This window comes from Myxine glutinosa, chromosome 12, assembly GCF_964187855.1.
Source record: "Myxine glutinosa chromosome 12, kmMyxGlut1.1, whole genome shotgun sequence".
Lineage (NCBI taxonomy): Eukaryota > Metazoa > Chordata > Myxini > Myxiniformes > Myxinidae > Myxine > Myxine glutinosa.
The window spans coordinates 1,078,250-1,091,317 of NC_136272.1; the positions used below are offsets into that span (position 1 = coordinate 1,078,250).

Sequence of the window (13,068 nt, forward strand, 5' to 3'; positions counted from 1 at the left end):
CAGAAAGACAAACCGACACATAAAACATATAACATCGGGAGCGGTAGACAAGATGGGGAGAGAGGGGGAAGGACACAAACACAACATTTGAGAGCAGGGACCGAGAGACATGGAGACATCGAGAGATCTGAGAGAGGGCGAGGGCTTTGGGGGGGGGGCATGGGAAGGGGGCGGTGGGAGAGGTATAAAACATATGGACACTGCCAGGACTTCCAGGAAAGAAGTTGGAATTTCAAACAAGGTGGATCTGGGGTGAATTAGCGGGGGTAGAAAAGATCAAGGTTTTGGATGGGGGAAGATAAGAGATGGTGGTGAACAGCTGTTTTAAAGACCTGGAGGGAGGAGTGGGATTGAAGGGAGTGAGGGAGTTTGTTCCAGAGGCGGGAGAAAAGAGGAATGAAAGAGTGAAGGTGAGCAGAGAGCCGAGATTTCGGCAGTTTAACCATCAGAGGGTTGCTGGCAGATCTTGTGCGACCTGCAGGAATATTTGGGGGACAGAGCACAGAGAGAGCTGGGGGTGCAAGGCCGGAGAGGAGTCGGTAGAAGACAGAAAGACCACCTACCTGCCTGCGGTGAGTGAGTGAAAGGCCCTCAGAGATAGCTTCATCGCGGGAGATTCCAATAATTCTGAAAGCTTTGGTTTCAACAGCGTGAAGCCGAGCTAGGTGTGAGGCAGGAGCACCGGCCCATAGGGGAGAACAGTATTCCATTGAGCTGCGGATGAAAGCCTTGTATGTGGTGAGGAGCTCAGGTGTGCCGAGGAAGGACTTCGCACGACGGAGGATGCCCAGTCGGCGACTGGCTTTGGAGGCCAGCTTGGAAATGTGGTTTTCCCAAGAAAGATCATGGCAGATAGTGAGACCCAAAATCTTGAGCGACAGAACTTCTTGGAGAGGATTGTTGAGAAAGTAGATGGGAGGGTTGTCCAGTCGATCTTTTCGGAGAGACATAGTAAGAGTGTGAGATTTGTCAGGATTGAAAGACATGTTCCACTTGTTTGACCAGTCTGTGATTTTGTCCAGGTCTTCAGAGAGTGAGGAGGCAGCAGACTGCCGATCTGAGGGAAGAGGAATGGAGCGGCAGAGAGTGGAGTCATCAGCAAAGAGATAGAGAGGATTTTCGAGAGAGTCAGAGAGATCATTGATGAAGACCAGAAAAAGCACGGGGCCCAGAACACTGCCTTGGGGAACTCCAGCCTGAACAGGAAGAGGAGATGAGAGAAACCCATTCAGGGCCACACGTTGACGACGACTAGAGAGGAAGTCCGCCAGCCATGCGTGGAGATTTCCATGGATACCAAAGGAGGAGAGTTTGGTGAGCAGAGCGGGGTGCCAGACCGTGTCGAAGGCACGTGATATGTCGAGGGAGACAGCTCTAATTTCCTGTTTGGCATTGAGGACCTCCATCCATTGTTGAGACAGCAGAAGCAGCATGTCCAGAGTTGAGTGACCTGGTCTGAAACCAAATTGATGATCAGAGATCAAGCCATTGGAGAAGAGGAAAGATTTCATATCCGAAGCAATGATGGATTCCATGACTTTGCTGATAATTGGGAGAAGGCTGATTGGTCTGTAGTTGCTAGGATCTGTTTTTGCACCTTTTTTGTGCAAAGCGGTGATGTTGGCTGATTTCCAAGCAGATGGCAGTTGACCTTGAGCAAAAGAGAGGGTGAAGAGAACAGAGAGAGGGTGAGATAGAGCAGCAGAGCAGGATTTTAGGACCCGTGGGCTGATGCCGTCGGGTCCAGTTGCAGAATCAGAGTCGAGGGTTGACAGAAACTTTTCCACCTTGTCAGGAGGAAAGGACACGGAGTCCAGGAGCAGCAGGGTACGACTGGGTATGGTGGGTACAGAGAGGGATGGGTTTGGGACACAAGATTTAGAGGCAAACACAGAGTTGAGGCATTCAGCTTTTTCACGTGCGGAGTCAGCTGTGTAGCCGTTTGAGGTAAGGGAGGGGATGGAGGGGGAACAAACACCAGAAACGGATTTGACCAGACGCCACCAGGATTTGGAAGAGGGAGACAGATAAGAGAGTTCGGTCTTGAGAACGGAGAGATATTGTTTCCTGGCTCGCCTGAGGGTGGACACACACTTGTTTCGGGCTTTGTGAAAGGAAATGAGATTTCCTTCCGTTGGATTTGCTTTCCAGGAGACGAAGGCAAGTTGTTTCTGAGCAACAGCCTCACCACAAGATTCCGTGTACCATGGACGGGAGGAAGGGTATGACAACTGAAGACGAGATGGGATAAATCTGTGCATGAGAGAGAGCAATTTACTTTGGAAGAATTCCCAGGATGAGTTGATGTCAGAGGTGGTAGAGATGGGAGACCAGTCCAGATGATTGATGGCTGCTTGAAGACCGTGCCAGTTGGCCTGAGTGAAATGCCAGACTCGTCGACGCTCGTCGACGCAGATGTAGATGAAATGAAATAAAGATATAAAGGATAAAGTGCAGACTCGTCGACGCAGATGAAACATTTTTTAACAACGTGATCACGTGATCACGAACAACGTGGGCGAAGAACGAACGAACAAATAAGAACGAACAAACGGATAAGAACAAAGGAAAATATTTATTTTTGGTTTTTTTTTTTGAGATTTTAAAACAAGAAAGTATGGGGTGAAAAGACCGTGAAAAACAGAGACCGAAAGTAATTTGCAGTGCGATCGAAGAACCGCTGAGACAAAAAAAAAAAGCCTCAAGCCAAGGGCTGACACGGTAGCCTACTAGTACTACACTAGGCCTCAGAATACACGATACGAAAAAAACGACGATTCTGTACACAGGTATGAAAAACCAACACTGAGAAACCTATTAAAGTCACCCCAATAGGTACATACACCGAAAGAAAGATACAGATTCGACAAAAACACAATTGTGAAAAATTACTTAACTTCGAAAGCGTGCGCGCGGGGACAGCTTTGAAGAGACGTGACGACCAATCTTGCGCATGCGCAGAAGCCTTCCTTTATCCTTTATCTTTATCTTTAGTTAATAAAAAAATTATTCTCCAAATCAGAGTACTCGAGTACTCTGTTTGTAGGGATGGCGCGGAAAAAAATGTCGGTCCCATCTGCTACATGCAAAACTAAAGATGGATTATCTTCTTTAAAAAGTCGCTTAGTCTACATCTGAGAGCCTACCTGGTCTGTTCAGCTGATTGTCGAGGTAGGGATCACTTTTCAGTTCTCCAGACCATGGCAAAAGCAAAAAAACTCATCGGTCAAACCCGGGAATTTATCTTGTCGTTCATAAATCAAAGGGAGGCGCAAAGCGCCCCTCCCTTTATATAAGGGATCGTTTCTCTGTATGCAGCTTTTACATGGGGACTGAAAATGCATTTCTCGGTTTCTACTGGACGAAATCGGCTGAAAATTTCAGAAGTAAATGCTTTGTACGTTGAGGTAATATGTTCCAAATTTCAGCAACATTGGTTTATGCATTCTTGAGTTGTATTTAGAAAACCCTCAACATCACGTTGGTCTGTTCAGAACATTCATTGGGGACATGTAGGGGACATGTGTATTGCAAGATGTAGGGATTGTTATGTGATGGCAATACTGTTAGCTTCTCTCTAAACCAACATCACCCCTATCTTGTTTAGGACCTTTTTTCGACTGTAGTTTGTCATCCCTACATTGCTTTTTTTAATTTAGCATAACTTTTTTATTCACTTGTATCACATTTATTTGCATAGCTTTTTGTTACGATTTGGACAGAATCACCCCAGAATGCATATTTTGACAAAGTTTTCAAAATTTTCCAGGGGGACATGTTCTTGGACCCCTATACCAGAAAGGAGTTGTTTTGCTCGTGTAGTTTCCTTGTTTTTCAAAACTTCTGCAGTTTCACCCTGCAGATAATCAGATATATGGGTTATATTGTTCAATTGCCTTGAGGGGATTGGTTGAGTGCTTGATTCCAGGATGGCATGCACGTCTGTATAGGCCTACTCTAGCGCTAGACATAACACCATAATGACGTCCCAGAGAAAAGAGCATGACAGATCAAGGGATGGACAGGGAAATCGGAGAAATTGGGAAATTGATTCGGTAGATTGAGGAAGTACAGTTGATGTTGTATATCTAGCTAGACCATCAGAAGGCATTTGATAAGGTGTCGCATAGAAAGAAGGCTGTTAGCTATGGTTACCTGGCTTGGTGATAGAAAACGAATGGGAGGATGTCTGTTCCGGAGGTTCTCAGTCGTGGAGTATTTCAAGAATCGGTACTAGGACTGTTATCTATCTATAATTCCAGTAATCTCTGTCTGTACGTTTGTACGTTTGTACGTTTGTACGTTTGTCTGTGACCGCTGTTTCTCGACAACCACGGGTCCGATATACTTTTAACTTGCCAGGTATATTGCTGGGGACCCGAGGATGTGCCTTTTCAAGGTTTCATATTAATCGGACAATTACTTACCGAGCTATGTCCAAAAAACGATTCAACCAATCAGAGAGCAGCGAACGATCGCGTGTGCCGAACGTGGCGGGCACACTCTGCCTCGGATGGCACATTTGACAGCGTATTCATTTATTTCACGTTTGCAAACTATGTTGGCGCTATGTTGGCGTTAAACGATGTTTTAAAACTAATAAAAACGAATTTGCGATTCATTCGCTTTCCTGCGCGTTTGTGTACGCGATGGCGATTTCTTTACCAAACTCCGGAAGCCGTTCGCTTTGGACCGAACCATTTCATGTAAATAGAGGGGGGGGATTGTCACCACTCGCAAGCCGTTCGCTTTGGACCAAACCATTTCATGTAAATAGAGGGGGGGGATATAATTTTAGATATAGATATAGTACGGGCATGCCCTAGTTATTTACAATTTGTATCAGTGACTTGGACGGTGGGATTTAGTCAGTTTTCCAAATTTGTAGATATAATTATAATATGGATTGGTGTGGGTGAGGAGAGTGGGAGGTGGTATCAGATTTGGGTAAATCCTAGATGCTTCTATTGTGCAAAATATACATTAGGGAATGTGTAAGATGCTGGGGATGGATGAGAATAATGAAAACCTCATTTTTCAGTAAAGAATCATCATTCATTAACTGTTTCATGAATCTTTCTCCTTTACCATTAGTCCCCCATGCTTCATGCGCAGAATACGCTTTGCCGTTGAGGACGATTTACTTCTCCTCTAAGCTCCAGCTCTGTTCACTTACTCTTCCCCAATTCGTCTGGAAGCTTGTAGTTGTTGGTTGTAGAACAGACAACACCTTTTTAGCTTTTAGCTTTGGTGTAAAGCTCTATCCTATCGTGAGGTGCGGGTCCCCTTCCTCACCTCAGAAAGTGCAGTCATTATCCTTTTCCTTTTCCTTTTCCAGTGCATGTCAGCTGCTTGGTCTGGCAGCACAGACTTAGGCCTCATCCTACAATGGGTCGGTGACACTTTCGTCATTTTCTGCAACCGATTGTCATCGTTTGGCATATTTTTTTTACAGCCAGCCATTTTGCTTTCCCCAACTGGCCGTAGGGCCTTGGCTGTTTGACAGGGGGTCATCTATGGCACTCAGCGGAGTCGTGCCAAGAAGATATATGCCAGGGTTGTGCGTCTGCCTGCTCGCTTTCTCCTCACTAGTTTGCTTAATAGCTTGCCACTGCTCGAGATCGCTTGCAGGGCAAAATAGAGAGTAATTAAGGGGAGAGTTAGAGAGTAAATAAAAGGAGATATTTATGGTGTCGTCGCTCTGGATTGCAGGCAGGGGAAATTGAGAGTGAACGAGAACGGCACTCGGTAGCATGCATACTTCCACAAGGCTCAACAGTTTGTGTTTTGTATCCCATTGATAGGCCAGATATTGATTCAGACACGAACCAAAATCTAATCAGCTTGTTCTTGACATCTAACCAACTCGTTCATCTAGTTTTGTCATAATCTGTCCCCAACTTTTTGAGATATCGTGCTATGTATTGCTTTTTGCCCTATCTCTCAATGGTGAAGAATCACTTTAAAATTCTCAGATCCAGATCCTAGTTTTGCGGGAAAGGGTGAGACTTGCGGGAAAGGGTGAGACTTGCGGGAAAGGGTGAGACCTGCGGGAAAGGGTGAGACTTGTGGGAAAGGGTGAGATTTACGGGAGACAGTGAGTTTGGATTTAGTTTCGTCAATTTTAGTTTTCCCCTTTATGGACTTGGAAAATATCACATACTATACATAGGTGAGTTTTTCAGAGTATTTCACCTTTTCCTTCAACATATTGAACTGAAATTTAGTACATGGCTTTATTATGATAGGTTACAGAAACTGCGACTTGTTCTGTAGATTTTCATAAACCAATTTGTCCTACTGTATATGGCTCACAAATGCTGAGTGCTTGGACCAAGAACATTCATTGGGGACATGTATTGCAAAGCAATTGTCCCTCTTGTTTCTGTGCTGTTGCCTTTCATGAGTAGCATTTTATTTCCTATCACAGTCCTTTTTTGTTTCTAATTTTTGTTATTTCGTGCTATTAATTATTATATAAGGTCCTCTATGAGCCTTAACCCCCATAGAGCAAATGTAAAAAAACAAACAAAAAAAACAACTCACCATTCGTGTATCTGATGCCGTCATTGCTATTGGCAGGTGCAACTTGCGAGAATCATTTGTTTCTGTCCGTGCCGACGTACGAAGACCTTCTGAGCTGTGATGAAGAATCTGATAATAGCCTGCAAGGCAACCAGGAGCTCTGTGAAGACGCAGGCCAATCCCTGCATAATTGGCAGCTTGGGCAGCTGAGCAAGCCGCTCAACAAACTGGCGCTGGAGTAAGTTTCTGGTCGAGGTCGATCTGCATTCGTGTTTGTCAATAAATGATCAGAGAAAATAAATATCCATAACGAGGGTCTGATGTTTTAGCCATATTGATTTCTTGCAAGTATTCAAAATACAAGCATGCCGTGATGCCATTGTTAAAAGTTTGCCAAAAAAAATAATGTAGGCCTCATAACTATGTATGGATAGATCTTACATATTTTTGTATTCGTATGAAAATACTTGTAATATCCATTCCTCCATCTTTTTATTATTATTCAACTGACTAGTGTGTTGATCGGTTTTACAGGAGTCATAAGTACATGTTGTGAGTCATAAGTGCACATCGGATTTTTATGTGAAAAAAAAAAAAATATTTTTTCACATAAAACGGCTTTTTTGCGCGCAAAAAAATTATTTTGCTATTTTCGGAGAAAAAAAGATATTTGGCCCTTTTTCGGGAAAAATAAAATAAAATGCCCTTTTTGGTCGAAAATGTCTGGCAACGCTAAAAAAAATTAGGGAATTTTTCGAAATTTTAAACTGCGATCGATCTCAAAAACAAAACGTTGCGTCCACTTGCGTGCGTTGCGTCCCCAGCGTGTACAGCAGTGAGGCGGTGTACTACAGTGAGAGAGTGTACACAAAGTGTGAACAAGTCTCCTATCAAGATGAGTGCTGCTCTTCCTGTCAAGTGGCTGAAGGAATTCAACGCTGGCGGCGATGGGGCCACCTTCAAGTACGTGTCGAGTGACACGGCTTTCTGTCGAGCTTGTGAAAAGACTTTCCGGGCGAAGCAGAAGTCTGAGCTGGCCCAACATGTCCGAGGAGACCGCCACAAGAGCAACTTGGCCTTGAAGAAGAAGAGGACGGTCACGCAAGCCACCATGGAGGACTTTGGTGGCGGAAAGAGGCACATGTGCGACGTCGTGGCTCAGGAGCTGTGCCAGGCCATGCTGGCCGCTGGCATCCCATGGTCGAAATTGGAAAACCCTGCCCTCCGGTCGTTTCTGGAGAAGCACATCACTCTCCAGATCCCCGATGAAAGCTGGATTCGAAAGCACTACCTCGACAAGTGCTACGACGAGGCCTTGGCGGGGATCCGTGCCGACCTCGGACAGCAGCCCATCTGGCTGTCCGTCGACGAGACGACCGATTCGGCAGGTCGATATGTGGCCAACATCATCGCGGGACGCTTGTCCAAGGAGGGGTACTTTCGTCCCCACCTCGTCCAGTGCATGTTTCTGGAGAAGACCAACTCCGGGGAGAACGTGCGTGCAGTCAATGACACGCTGCGCTATCTTTGGCCTGATTTCAAGCCGGAGTGCCTCAAGGTCCTCGACAGCGACGCCGCAGCCTATATGATCAAGGCCGGCCAGGCCCTGAAGGAACTCTTCCCGGACTTGCTGCATGTGACTTGCGTTGCCCACGCGCTCCACCGTGTCTGCGAGACAGTCCGAGAAATGTTCAAGGACGTCAACGACCTGATTTCCACGACGAAGAAGGTGTTCGTCAAAGCCCCGTCGCGTGTTGTCCTTTGGAAGGAGCAGCAGCCCAATCTTTCTCTCCCCCCCGGAGCCCATTCTGACTCGGTGGGGGGGCGTGGATCGACGCCGTGTTGTTTTACGCCGAGCACTTCGAGGCCGTCAAGGACCTTGTGGACCAGCTGAACGATGACGACGCGATAGCAATCCTGAGTGCCAAGGACCTGTTTGGAAAGGCGGACATCAAGCTCAGTTTGGTCTTCTTAAATGCCCACGTGTCGTTCATCCCGAAGATCCTTAAGCAGCTGGAGGAGGCCGGCATGGAGCTGGCCAAGGCCTTCCAGCTCCTTGATCAGGCCAAGGAGGAGCTCAAAAAGATCCGAGGCTGCCGTAAGGAGATCCTGCTCACCAAGTTCAAGGCGGTGCTGCAGCGCAATCACGACGTTGGTGTGCTGAGGACAGTGGCTTTGATCCTGGATGGAGATCAGCACGGATCTGAGGTTGGTGTGCCGGCTGGAGTCAAGCTTGCCGACATCCCCCTCTTGAGGTACTGCCCCATCGTCAGCGTCGACGTGGAAAGGTCCTTCTCCGTCTCCAGAAACGTCTTCACCGACCGCCGACACCGCCTCACCAAGGAGAACATTACCAAGATAATGATTTCAAACACCTACTTTTACCGTTCCTAAAAGGGTCTTGTCAATTTCTTCTAGTCCTCTACTTATAAAACAATGCGGTTGCAATAAAGGTACCTGAACGTCATTTTTTACCTGTTTACTAGCCCAGAGTGCTTAATGTTGTGCAGGAAAAAGCTTACCATTTTTTGTTCTTTTTTTGACTGATTTCTGAAAAACTTGGTAATAATAAAAAATGAATAAAACGGGGGAAAAAAATATTTCGGGATTTTTTCACATAAAAAAAGAATATTTCCGCTTTTCAAAACATAAAAGGCCTATTTTCTTAACATAAAAATCCGTAGTCTACTTCATAAGTACTCATTGTTGTGAGAATGACTTCTAGGGGCTAAGCATGGTATAGGGTTGTTATCTTCCATATTGCATGTATAGCACAAGCATGATATAATATAATTGTTATGCAAGATATGAATTGTTTTATGCATAGAAAGATGTTGTCTACCCGACCCCAATGTTTGTGTCTAACACCACCATCCCTTGAAACCCCTTTTTAATGTTCTTACCTTTGGAATCTGTATTTTACATGCTTTTAAATGCTACGACAGGCCATGGGCACAAATTTAGGTGGAAAAATCCACCTGCCTGATGCTGATCGGACCCGCAAGACGAGCACCATTTGGGTGAGAGATCAAGGGTGAGATTCCCCCATCCGTGAACTGGGCCCCAGACCAATCGCGACTGAACTGTGAGGGGCGAAGTATGTAGTGACTTGTAGTTTTCCATGCATCATTTTCTACATGAACAGACAGAATCAATTCATCAAGCTTGGTCCTCGCATACTGGAGTGCTCCAGCAAACGTTTAGTTAGTGGGGCGTCATTTAAAAACCAGGGACAACTACAGACTTGGCATTTAATATGGAATTTTTTTTTTGTGGGGGTGAACTTACTTTTCAAGATGACTTAGAACCAAAAGTTCATTGGAATTATGTTGAAATGAATCTAGATTTTGTTAATGTGACCTTTAAAAGAAACAAAAACCACATTTGACATTTCGAAGCAAATAAATTGATCCTTGAAAGTGATGTAAACTGATATCGAACTCAATTCACGGACAGTACTGTGTTAAACTTCTGTACGTTTTCCAGAAGTATCTCTATTTTTCACATTAGCCAAAAAATTTCAACAAAAACAAAAGCTAAATTATGACTGGGATTACGGACAGTAAAATTACAGTTCAGTACTTCGTGTAACCCCCACGAGCATTCAGGAGAGCACGTACACGTCGAGGCATGCTGTTCACGAGATTTGCCAAGGTTTGGACAGGAATCGCTTGCCATGCAATGACAATAGTCTGCTGCAATTCACGCACAGAGGTAGGCTGCCGCTCCAAGTTGTCGATTTGACGCGTTAATTCTGCCCACAAGTTCTCTATCGGATTCATATCCAGGGACATGGCAGGCCATTCCCTATGCTCTACACCACGGTCAGCAAGAAAGTGTTGGATCATGCGAGCACGATGAGGCCGTGCATTGTCATCTTGGAAGACAAAGTTTCCTCGAAAGGCTGCACGAGCAAATGGAAGCAATGTTTCTTCCAGAATGACCCTGTACTTGAACTGGTTCAGGTTTCCATTCAGAACAACCAGGTCAGTTTTGCCCCCTGCATGAAAAGCAGCCCAAACGGTCACAGCCATCTTGACGATAGACCAGAAATCTAGACTCGTCACTGAAGGTCATGTGATTCCAGTGTCCTGGCTGCCATTGACGGTGCTCTCTAGGCCCATTGCAATCGGCGCTGGCTGTGTTGTCTGGTCAGGTGTGGCTTTCTCAGGGGACGCCTGGCACAATAGCCTGCTTGAACCAGTCGTTGGTTGACTAGCCTTCTGGATACAGGCACATTTGTCAGTTGCTGCCACTCAGGCCTAAGCCGATTAGCTGACTTGGTACGGCCATTGCAGACTAACCGGTGCAGCTGGCGATCATCTCTCCTTGTGGTTCTGCGTGGACGTCCTGGCCTCGGTATTGGAGTAGGGACACCCCTCTGAGCATTTCGTTTCAGGATCTTTGACACCTGACCTTGAGTGATGCCATACTGCCGAGCAATAGCATGCTGTTTCATGCCAGAATTTCGTAAAGCCACCACTCCATGACAAACAGCATTGTCAAGTTGACGGACCATCTCCAGAGGAAGCGGAAATAATTTTTGTAGACGTGCAGCAGTTGTTTTCCACTAATACAGAACGCAACAACCCTTATATACCCGATTGTGAAGACAATCGTCAAATGTACCTGTCCTTACATTTTGTCACGCCACCTGTGATATAATCCTGTTATTGACTTCTTGCTGGAAAAGACAATCAGTGACATGGTTCTTTCAACAAAGACATCACCGAAGGGTAAAAGAAACTCACCAGATTGATATACTGAGTTCAGAAAGTAAACCCAAGTCAAGAAAAAAAATATATTCCATATTAAATGCAAAGTCTGTAATAAACTCAGTACGAGACGACGAAGCACGAGGAAGAAGAAGAGGGTTTGCTTTACGCAGACTCTCTCCTCTCAAGGGGCTTGGAGCCAAAAGGCGTGATAACGTGGAGCAGTTGAATACTGTACTTCACTGTTCTTTGATTTCCCTTGGGACCATCAGCAGAGTACTACTTCACCACCCGCTCGCTGTTCACGACAACCCGACAAACTTTCCTGCTTCTCAGGGTTATTTTTTCTCTCCGCCATTTTAGATCGCTTTTTGCAGGTAGAATATTCATTTTGTTTAACCACGGCTCAGGTCACCCCGAAGCATTGGTATTTTCGTCTTCTGAAAATCAACATTTCATGACTGGTTTACCCACCGAGAACTTCGACTAGCTTCTGGGGAGCATTGGCTGCGTCTCGGTGGAACATGCACCTTTACTCCCGTTTGGCTATGTTTGTCAAGCGTAATGGAGATGGAGGATTACCAGTAAGCATATAACCACCATGTGACCACACGTGAGCCGAAATTCACGCACACATAATTCCTACATTGGTGACCCCGACGTGATACGGTGGTTTCGATCGAGTTTATACACATTTGGATTCATATCTATTTTGGATTACCAATCAGCATGTCTGATCCCGAGGTGACACGTCGACAGTCTTCAGAGGCCACATCACCTTCCCCAGTTGTGGTGGTTAGACTGAAACCCCCTCCCTTTTGGCCCAACGACCCAACCTTATGGTTTGTGCAGGTGGAAGCAAAGTTCCTGGCCTGAAAGATTATAACACAGGATACTAAATATGTTACATAGTTTGCTCCCTGCAACCAGAGATTGCTCGATAGGTCAGAGATTTTCTTGTCATCCCGCTGAGGACGGACACAAAGGACAAGCTCAAGACTGAGCTCATAAGGCGTACCTCCACATCCGAGCAGAAATATTTGCACCAGCTGCACATCTCGGAAGAGTTGGAAGACAGGAAACCATCGCAGTTTCTTACGAGGATGAGGCAGCTTTTGGGTGACGCCAAACTGGAGGATAACATTTTGAAGCAGCTCTTTTTGCAACGTTTACCCAACAACGCTCAACTCATCCTGGCCTCTACCAGTGCAGCTTTGACCATCGAACAGCTTGCTGAGATCGCTGACAAGATTGTGGAAGTGGCAGCACCAACATCTTCAATTGATGCTGCTACACGCCAGCCATTCGGTGCAGCGTTTGATCATTCGGGCATCGAGCTCACTGCACTAGTGCAGGCCCTCACTTGTCACCTGAAGGAAGAGAATGGTTTTTCTCATGATCGAGCCCAAAGCAAATGGCGTGGCACAGGAGCCGTAGTAATAGCCATCCTTGTCATGGGTGTGAAGGTATAGAATGTTGGCATTATGGTACAGCAGCCCAGAAATGTGTGCCGCCATGTTCATTTTTAGAATCCCACTTCCACCATGCAGGGAAATTGCGGGACTGGCAGCTTGGGGCGACGAGCTCTGCCGGTCATCGTGAGGGTCGCCTTTTCTACGTCACTGACGAACACTGGCAAAAGCTTCCTAGTTGATATGGGGGCTGAAGTGAGCTTGTTGCCTTGCACGACAGAAAGTAAGACTCGGTTTAACAACACTGCACCCCAACTTCAAGCAGTTAACCACTCACCTATCGCCACCTACGGAGAAAGATATTTGACGCTTGATCTGGGACTGCGCTGAGTTTTTCGCTGAGCTGCCCAGACCCA

At 45.9% G+C, this 13,068-nt stretch overlaps 1 protein-coding gene across 3 annotated transcripts in view; it reads left to right on the plus strand.

Annotated features, from left to right (window-relative positions):
• The window catches only part of MON1A (MON1 vesicular trafficking associated A), a 66,635-nt gene that overhangs the window by 23,639 nt on the left and 29,928 nt on the right, over nucleotides 1-13,068 (plus strand). For all 3 annotated transcript variants that reach the window (XM_068133383.2, XM_068133387.2, XM_068133384.2), the window contains exon 3: nucleotides 6,583-6,763. In XM_068133383.2, coding sequence (XP_067989484.2) covers nucleotides 6,583-6,763 — 181 coding nt within the window. The remainder of the gene's footprint in view (nucleotides 1-6,582; nucleotides 6,764-13,068) is intronic.